At 42.7% G+C, this 22,387-nt stretch overlaps 1 protein-coding gene across 8 annotated transcripts in view; it reads left to right on the forward strand.

Annotated features, from left to right (window-relative positions):
• Positions 1–22,387, forward strand: part of ENOX1 (ecto-NOX disulfide-thiol exchanger 1) — a 288,744-nt gene that overhangs the window by 190,714 nt on the left and 75,643 nt on the right. For all 8 annotated transcript variants that reach the window (XM_079983576.1, XM_079983583.1, XM_079983580.1 and 5 more), the window contains 4 exons: positions 3,766–3,939; positions 5,105–5,311; positions 11,359–11,592; positions 19,085–19,297. In XM_079983576.1, the coding sequence (XP_079839702.1) occupies positions 3,766–3,939; positions 5,105–5,311; positions 11,359–11,592; positions 19,085–19,297 (828 nt within the window). The remainder of the gene's footprint in view (positions 1–3,765; positions 3,940–5,104; positions 5,312–11,358; positions 11,593–19,084; positions 19,298–22,387) is intronic.

A 22,387-nucleotide genomic window follows, 5' to 3' on the forward strand; every position in this document is an offset into this window, starting at 1 on the left:
GCTCCATAAGACGCACACACATTTCCCTTTAGTTTTTAGGAGGGAAAAAGTGAGTCTTATAGAGCAAAAAATATGGTATATAATTTCACATTGCAGCAGAATTTCTCAGCAGAGGCTGGTTCTGAAGAGATTGCTCACCACTTCCCACTTCTTGAAAAAGATGAAACAAAGCACTGAATCATGTTGCTGTGGAATATCAGCTTGATCTATTAAAAGCACCCCCTCCGCCTGCAAATAATTGGGGAGAAGTAATCTAGAATTTTACCTCAACTCAAAAACTTTAAATTGATGCAGGTTTTCCAAACTCTCAAGAAACACCAAATTAAATGTCTTCGCATCAAGAAAGAGTAACAGTTGCTAAAGAAAACAATTTGCCATCTGGAAGCCGAGTCGGTTTCCTTTGTGTGTTATTTTCGAATAGAACATCCAGAGACAAAAATGTATTGTCAGTACCAGCAAGGCTGAGAATTTCACCATATGTTAACGTCTCACTCAAAGGAAAAGGAAGCAGCTCTCATTATTTTGCTGCTTACTCAAGATGCATTTTTAGAAATTATTGATGGAGAAAGGCAAACATGGGAAAAGAATTAAGAAAAGATGTGGAACTTATAATTAGACTAAACAGCAGATATAATCAAAACTTTCTCATACTGAATTCTGAATTTTGCTCCAAGTGTGCCCAATTCTACAAATTGGTCTCCAAACTGGTGCCTTTCAGATGTTTTGCTTCAACTCCCTCAACATGGCCAATTGCCATAGGTGATGCAGTTGCAGTCCAAAATCATATCTAGATGGCACCTGTCTGAGGATGGCTAGACTAGAAGGTATTCTGTTTCCTTGATCAGCTGGTATTCATGAGACCATAGCAGGAGTTTAGGTCCTAGGCAGCTGGGTGCTCCATAATAAGCCACAGACCAAAGCAAACTACCGTATTTTTCCCTCCATAGGATGCACTGGACCATAGGACGCACCTTGTTTTAGAGGGGGAGAACAAGAAAAAAAAATCTCCCCCTCTCTGCTCACCACCCCTTCAGCGAAGCATCAGGAGAATTGGAGCCCCTTCCATTTCTCCTCCCGCTTGGCTGAAGGGGCGCTGCTCCTGCTGAAGCCAGGAGAGTCTTGCTCTCCTGGCTTCAGCGAAAGGAACCTGAAGCCTCCGGAGTGCAGCGGGAACTCGCGCTGCGCTTCGAAGGCTTCAGGCGGCTGTTCCTGAAGCCTGGAGAGCGAGAGGGGTCAGTGCGCACTGATCTCTCTCGCTCTCCAGGCTTCAGCGAAAGCAACGTGAAGCCAAGGAGCGCAGAGGGAACGCTCCCTCTGCACTTTGGAGGCTTTGCGTTGCTATCGCTGAAGCCAAGGAGCCTGGATTCGCTCCATAGGATGCACACACATTTCCCCTTAATTTCTGGAGGGGAAAAAGTGGGTCCTATAGGGCGAAAAATATGGTATATGCACGGGGGAAGCAGTGAAAATTAGGCTTAATGCTGGCTGCAACCACCTGTTGACAATGGCGACTTTTTTACTTGGGTTCAGATAACAGGTGTGCCATACATTCAGTCAAAACTAAACAGTTGTGAACCCCATCAATTTCAAAGGGAGCAATTAGCATTTGCCGAAATCTCCCACAATTCAGTAGGACAAGAGAAGTGCTTGTTTTTGGCTGCATTGCATCCTATGTGAGTGGTGTGTCCCTTAAGAAAAGTGGACTTGTAAATATCTGCTTGCGATAATGGAAATAAAAAGTATGTACACTGAGTCCTTTCAAGTATAACGGAGTCCTTGTTATATTTTGTTTCGAAGACTCACTTTTCAATGGAGAATGTCATGTTTCATTTTTAAACCTGAATGAGGTTTGTGGCATCAAGGAAGGTTCATAAACATAGAATCGTAGCGTTGGCTCTGCCAGAGATCTCCCGGATCCTAACTTGCTTATTTTGGCTGATCTCATGTTAGGGTTGTGCCCCCGCCCCCACTTTTTGTAAACAACAACCTTAGGTTTTAAAATATGAATGTACAAGTATAAATGCTCACTTCCAAAATGTATTCTAAGGCTTTTCAGAGATACTACATTATAGGAAAGAACACTGTCATGTGGTTTCAGGACAAGGCATAGTTTTTATTTTCAAGCTTGTTGTTTATTAGTTCAGCCACAACTCCCAGGCTGCCAAACCCTGGATTTTTCATGTTACCATTAAATATTGCTGCATTGTGATCCGAAAGCTTTTGGGAATGCCCAAACAACTCGCCATTGCCTCTGAATAATTGATGGTATCAAATTGCTGCAAAATGTTGCCAGCAGAAGGATCCGAAAGGATTGTTTCTTAAGAAACAAGCAAGTTTCATTTTTCTAACTCCCCCCCCCACACACAAAGGGCTCATGAAATTGCCTTTATAGTATTCAAAAATATCTGCTGTCTGTAGGCAATGAAAGGTCTTCCTCCAAGATCTCTCCAAGATCTCAAAGTAGCTGTTTTACTACAAAGAAATTTCAGAAATAGACTGGAAAGAGAAGCTGCTGAATTACAACTTATCACCAAACTTAAAACCATGGAGAAACCTGGTCTGAACAAAGACCTTGGATTCTTATCTCATTATACATGACAAAGCCATTTTTCACCTTTTCACCCCTTGCTTTTTCCTGTAAGACCTATTGCAGTCGTTAAGAGTCGTCAACAGGCTCATCACAGCTATCTGCCAATCACCCATTCCCACCACCCTTCTGAGTAATACCCCTCCCCACCTTCTCACTATATAGAAGGGTCTGGAAACTTCTGTTTCAGTGTATCTGAAGAAGTGTGCATGCACACGAAAGCTCATACCAAGAACTGACTTAGTTGGTCTTTAAGGTGATACTGGAAGGAATTTTTTTTGTTTTGACTATGGCAGACCAACACGGCTACCTATCTGTAACCAGTAGAGAAGAGAGGGAGATGGAGGATTTGGAGACAGGTCTCCAAGACCCTTCACCAGAGACTAGTGGAGAGAGCGCTGACACGCCTCTGCCTTCCCCGTACTTGCGCAGACGAGTTCCGCGTAGGGAAAGTAGGAGGAGACTTGGCGTCAAACAGCTCTTATGCTGGAAGAGGTTCAAGAAACGCCCACTGATGGATTCTGCAAGTGATTGACCGGCCACGGAGTGTGAGCTGTCAGCCAAAGCATGGTTGGCCAGGCAATCTAACCAAAACTGAAGGCAACTTACACACAAGTAACCCCTTACAACCATTACATGTCCCGGGAGGTGTGCCATCTTCCAGGTGCAAAGATTCATGATGTGACAGAGAAGATGCCAAGTCTTAGACACAACCCCTTCCTTCTGATTCATGTGGGTACAAGCGATGCTGACAGAGATTATCCATCTAAACTTTTAATTAAAGCAGCCTTACAGTGCAGGATATGGTTTAGCTGGACGTTTTCCCACATAGGCACCAGTGAAATGAATTCAGCCTGTACAAGAGTAGCGCCATTTTTTTACACAGCCGTCAAGAATTTCACAGAACCGTGACCATTAATTGTACTATCCAGTACTATCCTAAATTTATATACTCTTTCCTTCTTCCCTGCATATTTGGGTTTTCTCCCCCCCCCCCAGCCTCTGCCTCAGTGCTTGGCTGAAACGCCGAAGTGGGTTAATGTAAGGTTTAGGTTTTGGGTGCATGTGAGCAAACAATGATTTCTTAACAATAAATCTAAAGCAAGATGATCTCCGCAAGAAGGCCAAAAGTCATTTCAAAGGTGCTAAAGCAAATATTTTATTTTCTACGTTTGCAGATTCAATTTGTGTACGAGGCTTTGATCCAAACATCAACATGGTCACCGGAATAACTCCAGTTAACCCCATGTTGTCAAGTATGGGATTAGTAGCCCAGCCACCACCAGCGGAGGTGCCTGTCATCAAAGAAATAATTCACTGCAAAAGCTGTACGCTCTTCCCTCCAAATCCAAGTAAGTGTGCTTCGTTAATTTAATTAATGCTCCAAATCATTAGTCCAGTTCAGGCTGTCCTAATCGGTTTTTACCTAGGCTAACAATGGCAATTTAGTTATCCCTTCACTTAGCGTTTCCACAGGGAAAAAGACTTCACAATTTGGATAACATGAGGCAAATTTCCTTCTTCCTTCCTTCCTTCCTTCCTTCCTTCCTTCCTTCCTTCCTTCCTTCCTTCCTTCCTTCTTTCCTTCCTTCCTTCCTTCCTCCCCTTAGCACAGCTCTGATATATTAGCATCCCACAACATAGGGAGCTTTCACTTTATACAGTGGTACCTCGGGTTAAGTACTTAATTCGTTCCAGGGGTCCGTTCTTAACCTGAAACTGTTCTTAACCTGAAGCACCACTTTAGCTAGTGGAGCCTCCCGCTGCCACCATGCCGTCCAGAGCACGATTTCTGTTCTCATCCTGAAGCAAAGTTCTTAACGCGAGGTACTATTTCTGGGTTAGTGGAGTCTGTAACCTGAAGTGTATGTAACCTGAAGCGTATGTAACCCGAGGTACCACTGTACCTTGGTCTATGTAGCTCAGGGCTGCCAGCATCTCTCCAGGGCTTCACAAACAAGGGGACGCTCCCAGGCCTACCTGGAGATTGAAGCTGGCTTCTTCTTCTGCACACCAAGCAGATGTTCTGCCACTGAGTTGAAACTCCTCTGCAGGTCCAATATTTGCCCCAGTCCCCGTCTAGGGGATCCTTCCTCGCTTGTTGCTGCAGCCACGAGTTTAGTCTTCACCCCCTTTTAGTAGACTCTCCCCTCCCACCTCGCCAGGTTTTTTTTTGTGATAGGACTTTTATGTGATAGGTTTTGTGTCATTTTGATTTTTTTTTTTTTACCTTTTGTTCATTGTGATGATCTTCACCTGAACAAAAAATGCTTTGATTAATTGGGAGCTGATAAAGCAAACAGCACTGAGCACATAATTCCCGTCTTAATGGCAGAAATCTGTGGTGTCAGCTGATTAATATTTTAATACCCAAATAACTTCTGTGAGGACTTGATATGATTAGATGCCTTTCTGATTATTCAATGTTAAACTTTTATTTAAGCAATTTATTTTATGTCTGAAATGAATTATGGGGCTGAATAGGAAAGCAAGTGAGAACTTTAATTTTTCTCTTAGATCTTCCGCCACCTTCAACAAGAGAGAGGCCACCTGGATGTAAAACCGTGTTTGTTGGAGGATTACCAGAAAACGCTACTGAGGAGATTATTCAGGAAGTCTTTGAGCAGTGCGGTGACATCACAGCAATTCGGAAAAGCAAGAAGAATTTTTGTCATATCCGTTTTGCTGAAGAGTTCATGGTCGATAAAGCCATTTACCTTTCTGGTATTTGTCACATTCTTTAATGGGTTTTCTTTGCAGCTTCTCATTTGCATTTTGCGATGTTGATTTGCTGTTATGTTCTTTAACCTTTATCGGAGCAAGTGTTTGCAAAGCTCAGGAGTTTGGGACAGAAACTGCAAGGGCACAGTCACAATTCCGTGATCCCTAATGTATGGTATTCCTCTTAATTCCAGGTGTGAAGGGGGCTGTTTCACAGGATTCTGTGAGCACAGGATGCTCGACTCGAGGGACCACTCACCTGATCTGCTGGAACCATTCCTATGGTCTTGTTCCTGTGTTCACCAGAACTTTCCCCTGTTGTCTGCTGCTCTGTGATAATTCAGTAGAGAAGACAGGCTCCCCAAACGGTGCCAAAAACCTGTACTGAATTCTTTATAAACAGCCGAGTCCCAATCAAAACTTACCTGACTTACTGGAAATGGCTAAGTCAAATATATCTCTCAAGCTACCTTCTGTCTTCTTAGCTGATGGATTTCCTACTTTTAGGACAGGATGTGGGCAATGCAAAGTATTTTTAAAATATGGGAATAGGCAGAATCTTTACAGCTGCAGTTGCAAAGGGCATCTAAGGATATCGCCCAGTTGAGCAGGCATAAAAATCGCCATGTAGACGATGGATCAGAACTGGGTCATTGATGCAAGTGGATAAACCAGGCACACTAATGAGCAAGATCAGAAGAGACAAGGCTGTAAACAGGGGGTATAAATATATCACTTTGGGATATGTCCATCCGTACTTAATGTGCACATCTGTGGTTGTGTTATTGCACAGGTAATGACCCCAGTGTAAGACCTGGTTTGCACGTGCAGCAAAATGAATGGGAATGAGGTAGAAGTGAGTCAAATGGACTGTACCACTTAAGACACAATAATAATAATAATAATAATAATAATAATAATAATAATAATACTGTACAACCTGTGTACAATGAAATTAACCAAGCCTCCCTCCCTCCACAAACACTCAATCTCATTGCAGTCTGTGTGCTTGTCACACAACACACCAATCCCGAAAGTCAGCTGCACTATATTATTTTCCATTCAGCAGCCTAACAGCCCACGGATAGAAACTGTTTTTTAGCCTGTTGGTACGACTGGCTTTACTTCTATATCTCCTGCCTGAGGGTAGAAGATTAAAGAGCTGCTGGCCAGGGTTTGAATCATCCCTGAGAATTGTTCTCGCTCTCCTAAGGCAACGATCCCTTGCGATGTCATCTAGCGCGCTCAGGGGACAGCCCATGATATCATGCGCTGTGTTCACCACCCTCTGTAAAGACTTTCTGTCCGTGGCTGTCAAGCCAATGTACCACACTGTGGTACAATAGGAGAGGACACTTTCTATTGTGGACCAGTAGAAGGAGGTCATCAATTGTTGTTTAACATTGTTCTTTTGCAAGACCCTGAGGAAATGGAGTCTCTGTTGGGCCTTCTTAACCACCTGAGTTACCGTATATTGTTTTTCCAAGTGAGGTCTTCGCTAAGGTAAACTCCCAGGAATTTAAAGGAAAAGACTCTCTCCATACAACCCCCCCGATATACAACGGGACTAGTTCCCCTCTCTTCCTCCGAAAGTCCAACACCATCTCCTTTGGGATGCTCCTCACACTGCACATGCAAACCAGGTCCTACAATGGAATCATGAGGGGAACCCCTCATAACCAAACTGTTACTGCATCGTATTACGCTAGAATACTCATTCCACCGTATCTCAAACAATACCAGAAAGAGGAAAATAGCTTTGTATTTACTCGTCCCAGGCTTAATTTTCGTAAAATAATGCATCAAAGTTCTACCTTCTAGTGTGACAGAGAAGCTGCCGTGGGTTCGGCAGATGCTTTGTTTTAATTGCACTGAATTACTGTTTTTCCTAGATGATCTTTATTATGTTTTCAAACATTCTGAAGAGTGTAATTTTTCAAGCCTGTAATAGACAAGAGACATAAAAATAGAATACATAAGTTATTGTGACTACAGTCTTTATGTTACATGAGGATACAGCCCTGTTGCTGTCGTTTACAGTATAAAGGTGGATCACACACCCAGTCCCAGATATGCTCTCCTCACAGAAGTCCCACACACGCCATTGAGGTTTCTGATGTAAACAGGGCCACACGGATTGAGTTCTCACATATTTCATTTACTTGCCACTTTATGCCATCGTATGTGGGGGGAAATCATCAAAAAATGGAAGTGGTAGGCTTGCTCCATCTTCCTTGTGACAGCCCTTTCAGTATTTGAAGATGGCTCTCATATCTCCTGTCAGTCTCCTCTTTTCCAGGCTAAACATACCCAGCTCCTTCAACCATATTTCATAAGGCTTGGTTTCCAGACCCTTGATCATCTTGGTCACCCTTCTCTGCACACCTTGCAGCTTGTCAACATCCTTCTTAAATTGTGGTGCCCAGAATTGGACACAATATTCCAGGTGTGGTCTCTACCAAGGCAGAATATAACGGTACTATTACTTCCCTGGATCTGGACATTAGACTTTGGTTGATGCAGCCTATAATATCCCTAGCTTTTTGCTGCTGCATCGGAAGGTTGACTCATGTTAAGCTTGTGGTCCACCAAGACCCCTAGATCCTTTTCACATGTACTGCTAGTAAGCCAGGTGTTCCTCATCTTATTTTTGAGTATCCGGTTCTTCCTTCTTAAGTGCAGAACCTTACATTTGTCCCTACTGAATTTCATTTTGTTAGCTTGCGCCCAGTTATCCAATCTGTTAAGGTCATTTTGAATTCTGATTCTGTCTTCTGTGGCATTAGCTACCCCTCTCAGTTTGGTGTCATCTGTAAATTGGATGAGCATCCTCTCAGTTCCTTCATCCAAATGATTTATGAAGACGTTGAACAACAACGGGCCCAGGACAGAACCCTGCAGTACCCCACTTGTCACTTTTTCCCAAGATAATGAGGAACCATTAATGAGTACTCATTGGGTTTGGTCAGTCAGCCAGCTACAAATCCACCCAACAGTTACCTCTTCCAGCCCACATTTTACCACCTTCCTCACAAGAATATCATGGGGGACTTTGTTAAAAGCCTTACTGAAATCAAGATACACTATGTCCACAGCATTCCCCTGATCCACCAAGCTTGTAACTCCATCAAAAAAATAAATAAAATGAGATTCATCTGACATGTGAGGTATTTTTGAGAAACCCATGCAGTACATACATTGATGCAGAAGATTTTAAAGGTTAACATTTCATTGAAGACAGAACTTTTCCTGGTAGGAATAATGGAAATACAATTAGAAAAGCACCATGGAACATTATTTCAATGTATGATCACAGCAGCAAGACTTATATACACAAAAGTAGAAGGGTTCATCATTACCTACCATGGAGGAGTTGATATGTTTAATTACAGAAAAATCAATGTTGATATTTACTAAAGATTGGAAACCTCTTGTGGACTTTTTGTATGAAAAAGAAAAAAGAACTTGTTATATCTGGGTTCTAGAAAGAAAATAGAAAGTGGAATCGTTGGTTGTTACATTGGAGTGGGTGATTAGAGTATATATAACTGGCAAAGAATCAGAAGTTCTCGTTTTTTTCTCTTTTCCAATTTTTACTTATTTCTCTTTTTTTCTTCTTTTCCACTTCTTGGTTTGCATTTTATGTAGATTAGGTTTTTTTATCTTTGATATATTAAAAAGATACTGGGTATTTGATATTAACTTTTGTATATCTTTTTTCAAACTTTAATAAAATATATGGGGGGATAAGCAAAGACTGATAAGTAAGCTATTAGGCAGCAATAAAAAGTTCATTTTAACCAGGGATGTCAGTTTATTGTGGAGTTGTTGCTGCTCCTGAAGGCAAGTTTTATGCAGCATCCACGTGTTTTCCTCATTAAAATGTTGTACCGTACTGTTTTCCCATTAAAACCAGTACTGTTTCCACAAAAAAACCCTACAAGTTTATATATATATATATATATATATATATATATATATATATATCCAACAAGTGGTGAATCTGAATTAAAGATGTGGCATTTTGATGAGGACGCTGTGTGGATGATGCAAAAACTTGCATGGGTGTGCAACACCAAGTCCGCAATAAACTGCTGTGTGCAAGCACAGGGATCACATTCACAATATCAGCCTGTTTTCCTCTGTTATTGACAGCACATTTGGCTAAACAAAAGTGTTATGTGCCTTCAAAATGCAGATGGGTGCATTTCTTTATTTAAGCCATTGTTACCTATTTTTAGTCCAATGCAGGGTTTCCCAAACTTGGGTCTCCAGCTGTTTTTGGACTACAGTTTCCATCTTGCCTGACCACTGATCTTGCTAGCTAGGGATGATGGTGTTGGGATTTTCCATTTAAGTTGCAGGTGTGTGAGATTGTTACATGCCACATGTCTGTTTACATTCCAGCACAGTTTGCTGGAAACTTCCGCTGTGTATTGCTTTTGCTTTTGCCTCTCTCTCTGAGGAGACGGAAAGAGAGACAGCATGTTTCTTTGTCCTGATTTATGCTTAATAAATCTGTAGCTTGTTAGTATGTTTCCACAAGCCTCACACCTCTTCTGTTTGCTCAGTTTGCTCTGCTGATAAAGTGTGCTCAGGCTTTGAAGCCTGAGTCGCTGATTTACGTCACACCTGAGGTCGAGGGATTATCACAGCTGGAAGGGCATGATCCAGTTGGGGGCTAGCCAGCTGGCTTCTCGACCCCCGAAGGATGCCCACAGATGGGAGTTGTAGTCCAACAACAGCTGGAGACCCAAGTTTGGGAAACCCTGGTCTAATGGTTACAAATAGCAATCAGAGGGCGGGCCCCGCTCTCAAGTTAACAGTCTAAAATATGACATAATTTATTATTATTATTATTATTATTATTATTATTATTAATGCCCCGCCCATCTAGCTGGGTTTCCCCAGCCACTCTGGGCGGATTCCAACAAAACACTAAAATACAATAACCTATTAAACATTAAAAGCTTCCCTAGACAGGGCTGCCTTTAGATGTCTTCTAAAAGTTTGGTAGTTGTTCTTCTCTTTGACATCTGGTGGGAGGGCATTCCACAGGGTGGGTGCCACTACCGAGAAGGCCCTCTGCCTGGTTCCCTGTAACTTTGCTTCTCGCAGCAAGGGAACCGCCAGAAGGCCCTTGGCGCTGGACCTCAGTGTCCGGGCAGAACGATGGAGGTGGAGACGCTCCTTCAGGTATACTGGACCGAGGCCATTTAGAGCTTTAAAGGTCAGCACCAACACTTTGAATTGTGCTCGGAAACGTACTGGGAGCCAATGTAGGTCTTTCAAGTCCAGTGTTATGTGGTCTCGGCGGCCACTCGCAGTCACCAGTCTAGCTGCCGCATTCTGGATTAATTGTAGTTTCCGGGTCACCTTCAAAGGTGGGAAAAGGTGCTGAGAGAGAGGAGGAGGTGAGAGAGAGGAGGAGGAAGACAGCAAACTCAGACAATGGGTTTCACATATGTAGTATTTGTAGCAGCCAGTTCAAGGAGTGAAGCAGCTGAGCTAGCTGAGAGAGCCTACAACCCTCTCTTCCTCTTTTTATACAGTGGTGCCCCGCAAGACGAATGACTCGCAAGACGGAAAACCCGCTAGACGAAAGGGTTTTCCGTTTTGGAGGCGCTTTGCAAAACAAATTTCCCTATGTGCTTGCTTTGCAAGACGAAATGTCTTGCGAGTTTTTCCGACTTTTTTCCCCTCCCCCCCTTTTTCTAAGCCGCTAAGCCGCTTATCCGCTAAGCCGCTAAAAGCCGCTAAGCCGCTAATAGCGCTAATCCGCTAAACCGTCAATGGGCTTGCTTCGCAAGACGAAAAAACCGCTAAACGAAGAGAATCGCGGAACGGATTCTTTTCGTCTTGTGAGGCACCACTGTATCTGGATTTAGTGTTGTTGGCTTCTTGTTTTCCACATAATGAAACCACCGTTTTAATAGGCAGGCTTCAAGCAAACCAGCAAGTATAAATCTTAACTCATTGACACGATGCGACGCGTATGGACATAAATAAAGGAAAGGAGACCTGACGTGGTTTTTGCTTGTTGTTTCCAGGTTATCGCATGAGATTAGGATCTAGTACAGACAAGAAAGATTCAGGCCGACTTCATGTTGATTTTGCACAGGCAAGAGATGACTTTTATGAATGGGAATGTAAGCAGCGGATGCTGGCCCGAGAGGAGCGGCACAGGCGCAAAATGGAAGAAGATCGGATGCGACCCCCCTCTCCGCCTGCCATCATGCATTATTCGGAACACGAAGCAACTTTGCTGGCAGAAAAACTGAAAGGTAACGGGACATTTCCCAGCCATGTTTTCAGAAGGTTGATAAATCTACAACTCTGTCACAATAAGTTGTGTGCCTATTAATGGGTAACAAAGCACGTCTCACTCTTAACTTCCCTATAGCTGTTCAGGTGTGATAGTGCAGGCTGTAAGGTAAAGGTAAAGGGACCCGTGACCATTAGGTCAAGTCGTGACTGACTCTGGGGTTGCGGCGCTCATCTTGCTTTACTGGCCGAGGGAGCCGGCGTACAGCTTCTGGGTCATGTGGACAGCATGACTAATCCACTTCTGGCGAACCAAAGCAGCGCACGGAAACGCCGTTAACCTTCCCACCGGAGCGGTACCTATTTATCTACTTGCACTTTGACGTGCTTTCAAACTGCTAGGTTGGCAGGAGCAGGGACCAAGCAACGGGAGCTCACCCCGTTCGTGAGATTAGAACCGCCGACCTTCTGATCAGCAAGTCCTAGGCTCTGTGGTTTAACCCACAATCCCACCCACATCCCTAGCCCAGACTGTAGCCTGTAGCAAAAGAGGCAGGCATACCAAACAAGACACTCTGCCTCCTCTCTCTCTCCACTGCTGCCACATGGGTCTCTCTCAATGTGTGTGTGTGTGTGTGTGTGTGTGTGTGTGTGTGTGTGTGTGTTTTTAAAAAATAACTCTGGGAACAAACATTTAACCAAATGCATGTACCATACTTTTCTGTGTATAGGACGATTTTTTATTTTTTGTTAAATTATGTAAAAAAATTGGGGTCATCTTATACACGGATAGTGCATAGAGGGGATGTGGGATTGGTTGTTGCTGCGAGCCAGAGATTGTTAGCGGCTACTGGGCGTGTTATTGGTGGCTGCGGCAAGGGCTGGTTTCGATTGGCTGTTGCTGCTGCAATTGGGCGGGCGATTGGCGGTCAGTCGGGTGAGCAAATTTTGGCAACCCCCCCCCCTAAAAACTCTGGGCAATCCTCCCCACAAAAAGCTCAGCAACCCCATTTTCTTAATTTGGAGTCCTGAAAAGTAGGACTTATACACGGGGTGTGTGTGTTATACATGGAGAAATACGGTACATGTGCTTAAAAATAATGACAATGTATTTTCCTTTCACACATGATATCCTGAACGCACTTAGGGGTGAATAATGCAAAGACAGTCAAGATGTTTGTAACAGTTCTTGTTTATTATATGCTATCTATTGTAAAATTACATAGAATGAAATAAAAATATAAGAATAAGAAGAATAAGAATAACAACAAAAACTGCACACATGGTGGGTAGGTGTAAGATAATTAACTGCTCAGCTTCCAGATTCTTGTATCTGTCACTGTTGTTCACAACGTGGGAGGCAGTTGTGTTCATCCCATGAGGGATTCACTGCTGTCGTTGTTGTTGTCGTCGTCGTCCTCCTCCTCCTCCTCCTCCTCCTCCCAGGTTGCTGATTTCAAATAATAATAATAATAATAATAATAATAATAATAATTTATTATTTATACCCCGCCCATCTATCTGGGCCTCCCCAGCCACTCTGGGCGGCTTCCATAGAAACCAAAAATACAGTAAAATATCACATGTTAAAAACTTCCCTGAACAGGGCTGCCTTAAGATGTCTTCTGAATGTCAGTTAGTTGTTTATCGCTTTGACATCTGCTGGAAGGGCGTTCCACAGGGCGGGCGCCACTACCGAGAAGGCCCTCAGCCTGGTTCCCTGTTAAAAAGCACACAGCACCTAGGCAGTATGGTACCATTTCTACAACAGACAGAAAAATGTTACATGTAGCAATTTTCAAGTGGTCTCTGGTGGAAAAAAGTTTGGGATCCAGTGCTAAGCTCATACAGAACAAGAGGCATTGTCCAGGGTCACGTGGCCAATGAGTTGGCTGCAATAGGGAATACCCAGCTTGATAAATGCGCAGTGCCAACTTTGTAGGCAAAAAGGACCAATGGGTTGGTTCATATTTGTGTGTTCAGACCCAGAAAGCTCCCCCCTAAATAAATTCACACATGACTCAAATTTTTGGTTTGGTTTTTGGCAGAATTTAGGCCACAACTTCATTGATTACAGAAAGTGAGTGGTTGCATAGGCTCTGGTTCGACTAGCTCCCTGCCATGCAGGTAGCGCTGACCCAAAGTTCCAGCATAGGCCAGCCAAGGGTGAACACCTGGATAAGCGGAAAGCCGGGAATAGGTTATCTCCACCACCCAAATGTCCCCCTGGACTCAGGCATGGGCACAACTCCATCTCAGGGGTTGACCAAACCATCAAGTCCCTGGATTCCTTTAATGGAATACCCTTCACATAGGGATGGCGAGAGCGTTCTCCCATCCCTATCAACTGAACCAGAGCCTATCCGCAACCTTACAAGTTGTGACGATTTGCTACGTGGCAGGCAAAACCCAAATGGCACCAGCCAATCAGCCAAGTGGGGAAAATTCCTGCCGTGCCCCTGTCCCAATGACAGACGACACACAACGGCATAGCAAGGTCAAGTGCAAAGCCCTAAAAGTAGGGAGAGGTGGGCGGGTGTTCTGAATGCACACACTGAAAGAGGAAGCTCTGGGTCATGTGCATGGGTATAAATAGGTCCTTCGAACCGTTTGGACTGCGTCCCATTGGCCAGATTGCACCCAGCTTCGTGGGACCTACCAATCGGGTGTTGTGGCTGACCAATCGTACTCACCCACAACACAGGGCGTCGGTTTCCAGGTCTCACTGCAATATGTGCCCTCTTTAAGGGAGGACCCAATTTATGGTGGCGCCTCCGCAGCCCCTGCCCCAGAAGGGCTGCTGTTATTCTACTGATTTTGGCGGCTATGCAAAGATGTTGGATCTCATAAATACAGCTTCTCTGAGTGTCTCCCAGCAGTCATGAGAGCTTTATCTGCAGATTTGAAGACCTGAGGTTCAAATGTTTGAACAGATACTTTACATTGGACACCCAGATGGTTGACTTTCATCAGCTGATGGCATTCAAATATATAAATCATGACTTTCAAGACAAGTCTGTGTTACAAGGTTTTAATGACACTTCCCATAAGTATGTGTATGCTTGAGTAATTGACATGCTGCCATCAGTGCAATAATTTCCTCTAAAATATACTGTGCAGTTGGAGAAGAGTGACTTTTTTAATATAAGAAAGTGCTCCAGTATACTAAACAACAACAAAAAGATCAGTTATGCAAATCAGTTATACCTAAGAGCATTTATATAAGCAACAAAGCATTATATTTTTTTATTTTCGTTCCTCTGAAGTAATATTTTTTAACGGCGTCAGCTTGACTCTGAAGGAAAGGCTGCAAAAGGCTGGAAACCAAGCCCAGCTTTTAAATTGGATTCTATTATTTGCGTTCCATATGATATCTCCAGCAGACAAAAAATAAATTTACTGTCAGGGATCCAGGTGAACTTACAGAAGCTGATGAGGAGGTCTGCATTCTATTTTCAACGAAGATAATTATTTCAGCATGTAAGCCACTGGGCAGTCGGCTCATCAATTTAGAAAGCAAGGAGTGAAGATGAAATTAGGATTTTAAAAATAACCCGTAGAGAGGGCATTATGTTAGGTAATGTAGTTGAGCTGTGAATAATTTCCCTCTAGCACTTGTTAAATTGTTAGCAACTTGTATCTCCTAATTACAGAACCAATGAAGATTTTTCTCCTTGTACAGAACCGTCAATTAACTGTTAATAGGCTTGCAGGCCCATGCAGCTTGCACGTGATGTGGGCCTAAATTTTCCTGTGAGCCCTCAGAGAATTTCCCCAACCCTGCAATGTTGCACACACAATTGCAGCCGAGCTCAGCAACAACCAATGCTGTTTCCATCCAATTAAATGGTTTTGCAACTGTGGAAACTTTGTTACCTGTTTAGTGATGATTATATATTTTTAAAAATATCTCATTTTTTAATAAACAGTTGTCTCTTGAATGTTACTACTGAGTGTCCTATAGTGGAATAAGAAGTGTGTGGAATATATATATATATATATATATATATATATATATATAATTTTTATTAATTTCAACATACCAATTATTATACATTCCACAGAACTTCACATCTTATACAATCTTTTTGGACTTCCATCAGCACCACTGATGATCCACCATTTCCTCTGCATTTCTTAAATTCCTATTGCCTTTAATTCTCTTAACTCACAATCCACCTCTTTAACCATTTTTGCAATAATTCAGATAATTTACCTCATAAAACTTCTTGCAAACCGACAAACGTAATCTGGTCATCACAATTACTTTTCAAATAGTCTGTAAATTTACACCAGTCTTCTGTGAATCTGTGGTCCCGCAGGTTTCGAAATCTTCCGGTTAGTTTATCCAATTCTGCATAGTCCATCAATTTCATCCTCCATTCTTCTTTTGTCGGTAATTCTTCTTGCCTCCATTTTTGTGCCAATAATATTCTTGCTGCCGTCATTGCATATAAAAACAACTTACAATCTTTCTGTTTATATCATCTCCTACAATGCCAAGTAAAAATGCTTCTGGTTTCTTAATAAAAAATGTGTGGAATTTTTAATATGTTGACTTTTGAAACGTCAGTGGAGTGACAATTCTTATTTAAAAGTCTACTGCAGGATTAGAGTTCTCTTATTAAATTACAGGGATGGATCTAAGACAGAAACACGAAAAGATGTGCTCTTTTGTTCATACCCATTTCCACCATTTTCTGCCTTTTAGTCTGCAGCCTTCAGGTTCTTCCTGCAAAGACCAACTTGATTGGAAAGCATTGTATAATAAAGATACCTATTATAATAATAAGCATCACATTTTCTGTTCGCTTTAACTCCATTTCCAGCTTAATTTCCTCAGTTTACGTGTTACTCTGTGCAGCAAATATCACATGAGAATAACATTTGCTGAGTTTTTGTTTTTGAGAAAGAAAAAGCAGCTTTAGAAGGCTGCAATTTCAAGTGATGTAGTGGTTCGACTCATTCCATATTGGCTATGTTTCCCTTTAAAATGGCGTCCCTGTTTTCTTTCCTTGGGCTCCAGATGAGGAAGGGCAAATGGCAAAGTAGGCATTTATGAGGAATACAAAGCTGCCGTCACTCTGTGTCGCTTTGCTCCATTTTTCTTTGAAAATCGAATGGGATGCTTGAGGTATTGCTACCATGTGGGAGCTCCTCCCTCCAGATGGGCGCATGAGGCAGTGGTGCAAGGAACATAGGAAGCTGTCTTGCGCCAAGTCAGACTCTTGGTCTGTATTGTCAGTGGCCCTCCAGTGTGGTTAAGAGCGGTAGACTCGTAATCTGGTGAACCGGGTTCGCTTCCCAGCTCCTCCACATGCAGCTGCTTGGTGACCTTGGGCTAGTCACACTCTCAGCCTCACTCACCTCACAGAGTGTTTGTTGTCGGGGAGGAAGGGATAGGAGATTGTTAGTCGCTTTGAGACTCCTTAGGGTAGTGATAAAGCGGGATATCAAATCCAAACTCTTCTTCTTCTGCCACCCATCCCTTAAAAACAGGATTATCCCGTTTTTGAACATCAGCATCCCCTGTCCTATTTGGGATGCCTTTGGTCCCATTTTCAAAGTCATGGAAAAAAGTCACCTCCACCAGTGGCCTGGTCCACCTTTAGCTATCTCATCCTGGCAGGGTTGAAATCATGGGGCAGGGAGTTACAGCTACTCCTAGTTTTCCATTGAATGTCCAAATTACCTTTCCTCTTGGTACCAGTGGTCTCAGTTTGTCAGAACTTAAAAATGGAAAGCGTAATGCTGGTGGTCAACAAAAGAGGTTTAAAGACTGTCTCAAGGCAAATCTTAAAAAAATGTAGTATAAACACCGACAACTGGAAAACACTGGCCTGCGAGTGCTCCAGTTAGAGAACAGCCTTTACCTAAGGTGTCATGGGCTTTGAAGACACTCGAACTCAGGACACAAGGGAGAAACGTGCTAAGAGGAAGGTAAAGGTAAAGGGACCCCTGACCGTTAGGTCCAGTCGCAGACGACTCTGGGGTTGCGGCACTCATCTCGCTTTACTGGCCGAGGGAGCTGGCGTACAGCTTCCAGCTCATGTGGCCAGCATGACTAAGCCGCTTCTGGCGAACCAGAGCAGCGCACGGAAACGCCGTTTACCTTCCTGCTGGAGCGGTACCTATTTATCTACTTGCACTTTGACGTGCTTTCAAACTGGTAGGTTGGCAGGAGCAGGGACCGTGCAATGGGAGATCACCCCGTCATGGGGATTCAAACTGCCGACCTTCTGATCGGCAAGCCCTAGGCTCTGTGGTTTAGACCACAGCACCAGCCAGTACGCAAATCCACACTGTGATCAACTCCCGCCCGGAAACCAATGTCCCCCACTGTGGAAGGACGTGTGGATCCAGAATTGGCCTTCACAGTCACTTATGGACTCATTGTTAAAACCATGTTTGTGAAAGACAATCTTACTCAGCTACAAGTGATTGCCAAAGAAGAAGAAGAAGCTCAGTTTATAAAACCAGGTTTTCAATTTGTGCTAAAATGTTCTCCCTGTTATTTTAAAAAATGAAATATTTGTGGAATTAAATATTTAAATGAAAAAGTGATTTAGTCAAAGTTAAAAATGTGTTAAAATAGCCCCACTTCCTTTCTGATCAACACCAATTTAGTACCATGTTAATTTCCCCCACCCCTGCAAATATTTCAATTAGCACTGGAACAATCTTTTTGCCCACCTTTTAAAATAAGCTATTAAAGCCAAGTGATTATTCAGTGGCACCTAAATAAGATGTCCTTAGCAGAAAGTAAAGAACCAAATTATTAAAGGCAATTGAAAACATTGATTAAAAAGCTAAGAATAGTCCCTTCCCAGTGCACATGCCAATGTCATGCTCATTAGTGAAGATAGCAGCATATGCGCACACGCGCACGCACACACACAAAATTATCCCCCCAGGAAAATCAATTACGATTTGGCAGCCCAAGACATTTGGGCACCTGAGGTGAACTACAAATTGCTGCCCGCTCCCCACCAGGGAAGAAGGGGTGAGTGAACGAGGGAAAAATAAATATCTTTATTAGGTTCTGATGCCCCTGTGGATCCTGCTCCCTGAGTCGGTTGCCTCACCTTGTCTCATGGGTGCGTAGACCCTGGCTCAGAGCTACAAGGCTGGAAGGCTTCAGGGTCAAAGCACTTGGTCACTGAAAGCGCTATAGACAAGATAAATTAATAGTTTACATTTAAATGATTCTTCATCTTACTCTGACAGTGAGCAGGGAGAGCCTTAAAAATCCTTATCATATAATTATTCCCAGAGTGAAGCTGTTTCATATTGCTTTATTGGATGAAAATTCAAGCCACAACATTTTACAATACTCATAGTAATTAGGACTTTGGATGACAATTTATAAAGTTTTATGTTAGGGCGTTAAGTGAAGTCTAGTGTAAGAAACATCATAAATGTTATTTATGAGGCGATTAATTCATAAGGGCAGAAGTGTATTCATAGCACAAAGCATGTAATCGTAATTTGAACTTCTTGAATTGATTGTAGATGACAGCAAATTTTCAGAAGCTATTACAGTGCTGTTTACCTGGATCGAGAGGGGAGAGGTGAACCGTCGGACGGCCAACCAGTTCTATTCCATGGTGCAGTCAGCAAATAGCCACATCCGCCGACTCATGAACGAAAAGGCAACTCACGAACAAGAAATGGAGCTAGCCAAGGAGAATTTCAAAAATGCCTTAACGGGGATCCTCACTCAATGTAAGTAACAACCGTTAGTCTTCTGGTGGTGGTGGTGGGGTGTTAGGTAATCGATGGTGGTGTTGTTGTAACCCTGAGGGTAAGTAGTTGTGATATAGTCTCTTTCACTGTGGAAGATCAAGGACCATTGATAAGATTTTACTTCTCAAGGTGAGCAACGTTATCTCAGTGGTGCTGTTGTCGTTTGTCAGTAAACTCGAAGCAATGGGAAATGTAATGAGACTGACCGGGCGATTCCTCTGTCATCTGCTGTGAGCAAGCCCAATTATTTTTGCATTGAGATTCATCTGATAGCGTCTTGGAGTCTTGTAGGAAGTGGCACTTGTTTTCACTCTTTGGGGAGGGGATTGTAACTAGACAAACAATAAAAAGATGTCTAGCTCTAGGAAACAAGAGTACATTCAAGCCACAGAAAACCCAGCCGCCTCTACTGAGCATCTCAACTGACGCCCAGCTGCTCTCTTTGCCCTCAAACAGTAGAAGGACCTGACGTCCTGAGCAGAAGCAGGTGATGCTACGACAAAATGGTACCATATTCCAGAGGAGGTGGAAGCCGTCCCAGTTTACCTGTCAAAGCAGGTCTCACCTGATCCCTGTGGATGTGATTTGTTTTAACTGTTTTTAGTTTTGTATTGTAAATTGTTGTAACCTGCTTAGGGATTTGCTGGTGAAGAGCAGGTGGTATTTTATTATTATTATTATTTTATTATTATTATTATTATTATTATTATTATTAGCAACAACAACATGATATTTTATATATATTGGGGATCCTTATAGATTGCCAGGTGGCAGAAAAATCTGATAAACAAATTGGCAAGTGTGAGTACGAATTCTGCCTTGTGCGCAACAATTAATTATCCAAGGGGTTTGTGTGTGTAAAATATAATCAGTTCCATAACCTTAATGGGCCTTCCTCATAAAAAATAATCAGAATAATTTCTTGGCAGATTCTTTTCTTCTTTTTTGTAATAAAAAGTACTTCCTGCCCCTTTAGTTATGAACATTAAAGCCAACTTTTATTTTACTTAGACCATGTGGAAAATAGCTTGGATCCAGTAAACTGGTAGACAAATCACCTCAGTCAAAGCTTCTCAATTATCCCAGCATGGAATCACCTTTTCAGAGTAGCAGAGGTTAATCTCCTGTTTCCACTGTTCCCCCCACAGAGAAAATGTGATAACCAAGATTTACCGTATTTACTAGAGTCTTATGCACCATCAAATCTAATGCGCACCTCAATTTTCAGAAACTTGAAACCAAAATGAGAGAGTATTTGCTGGCGAATGTAAATGTGCCATCAAATCGAATGTCCACTTTAATTTTCGCAACATAATTTGGCCAAAAAAGGTGAGCATTAGATTTGAGTAAATACAGTATAACTTAGCTATCATTAGTCACCACATAATTATCTCTGTTGGCAGAGTGTCGACAAGAGATGTCTAGTGCGCCACCTTCCCTCCCTGAAAGTCCCCCCAAGCCTATTAAGTGTAATATCACCATTGTAAGGCATCTTCCAGAGTTTTACTAAAAGGTTGCCTGCCCTCAAGAAGCTCATAGTCTGAAGGACATAGGAAGACAAGGGGAGTGCCTATACATTATTTCTTTCAAAAGAATGATGAATATGTGTTAATGTATTTACTAATCAGTATTTAATTAATTTAGCAATCAGTAATTAATCTTTCTTAGGTTAATTATCTGTAACTTCAACCTTGGTATGGTTTAGAACAGCGTAGAATTTGTTTTTCTCTACCAGACCCCTTTTCTTGGATCTTGGCCTTTGTTAGCTAGGCTGAATGGGTACAATAAAGTACAATAAAAACAAAATAATAAAGATAGAAAACATTTTATATCTACACTCTCCCTGCTTTCTTTAGTGTGTTGGTTAGGTGTTAGATTCTTGTTCCCTTTTTTAAATGTAACATGGAAGTTTAATGGTTTTGCTGAGTTTGAGATTTATGGGAAGGGTGTCTTCAAAGCCTTGTGTGACACCCGCCCGCCCACTGTTTTTGTTGTAAAATGGAGCACATTTTGTGTTGAAAGCATTCCCCAAAGATTTTCCTGGGGACATCCGATACTCCTCTCTCTTTCCTCTTTATCCTGTTCTTCCAAAGTGTAACAAGAACCGCCACTTCATTTCTGGTCGGAGATGCTTCTGAATTATTGATCTCAATCCTCAGAACATGGGACTGTACATGTTTTGTTATGGAGTCTGAGGCAGATGGAAGGGAAAGTATTCCCCAGATATCACAGAGCTATCTTTGCCATTGTGCTTTCTCATTCCATGAAAAGCCAATGCAGAGAACAAGCTGTATCAACAGATCAGAACAGTTCATGCAAATATCTTAGAGTGGTGGGTTAGTCTGTGAGCCAGAATCCTGATATTGGGCAGACTGGTGCTAAGCAGAGATGAAACAATGTTTTTTCTTCTAAAAACTTATTGCCTTTATAAATATGCATGCTGGATTTCTATAACTTTCAACTTTACGAGGTGCTCATTTGTATTCGATCCAAATAGCTAACTATCCGTCAATTTCCCAGTTATTTGTTGGATGCAGGGCACTGGCAGTTTTAGGGCACAGTATCTCAGGTGGCGCTGTGGGTTAAAGCCTCAGCGCCTAGGACTTGCCGATCGAAAGGTCGGCGGTTCGAATCCCTGCGGCGGGGTGCGCTCCTGCTGCTCGGTCCCAGCGCCTGCCAACCTAGCAGTTCGAAAGCACCTCCGGGTGCAAGTAGATAAATAGGGACCGCTTACCAGCGGGAAGGTAAACGGCGTTTCCGTGTGCGGCTCTGGCTTGCCAGAGCAGCGATGTCACGCTGGCCACGTGACCCGGAAGTGTCTCCGGACAGCGCTGGCCCCTGGCCTCTTAAGTGAGATGGGCGCACAACCCCAGAGTCTGTCAAGACTGGCCCGTACGGGCAGGGGTACCTTTACCTTTACCTTTATCTCATGAAATCTTGTTGAAATCTGGCTCCTGGTTTACACAATAGGCTTTTGCAAGATCCGAGGAGTGTCAGTTTACTCACTTGAGTAATGATCCAATTGCTAGGTAGATGGAATTGCATGAATATTCCCAAGAAAAAATGGTA

This window comes from Podarcis cretensis (genome assembly GCF_951804945.1).
Source record: "Podarcis cretensis genome assembly, chromosome: 7".
In the NCBI taxonomy this organism is placed as follows: Eukaryota; Metazoa; Chordata; class Lepidosauria; order Squamata; family Lacertidae; genus Podarcis; species Podarcis cretensis.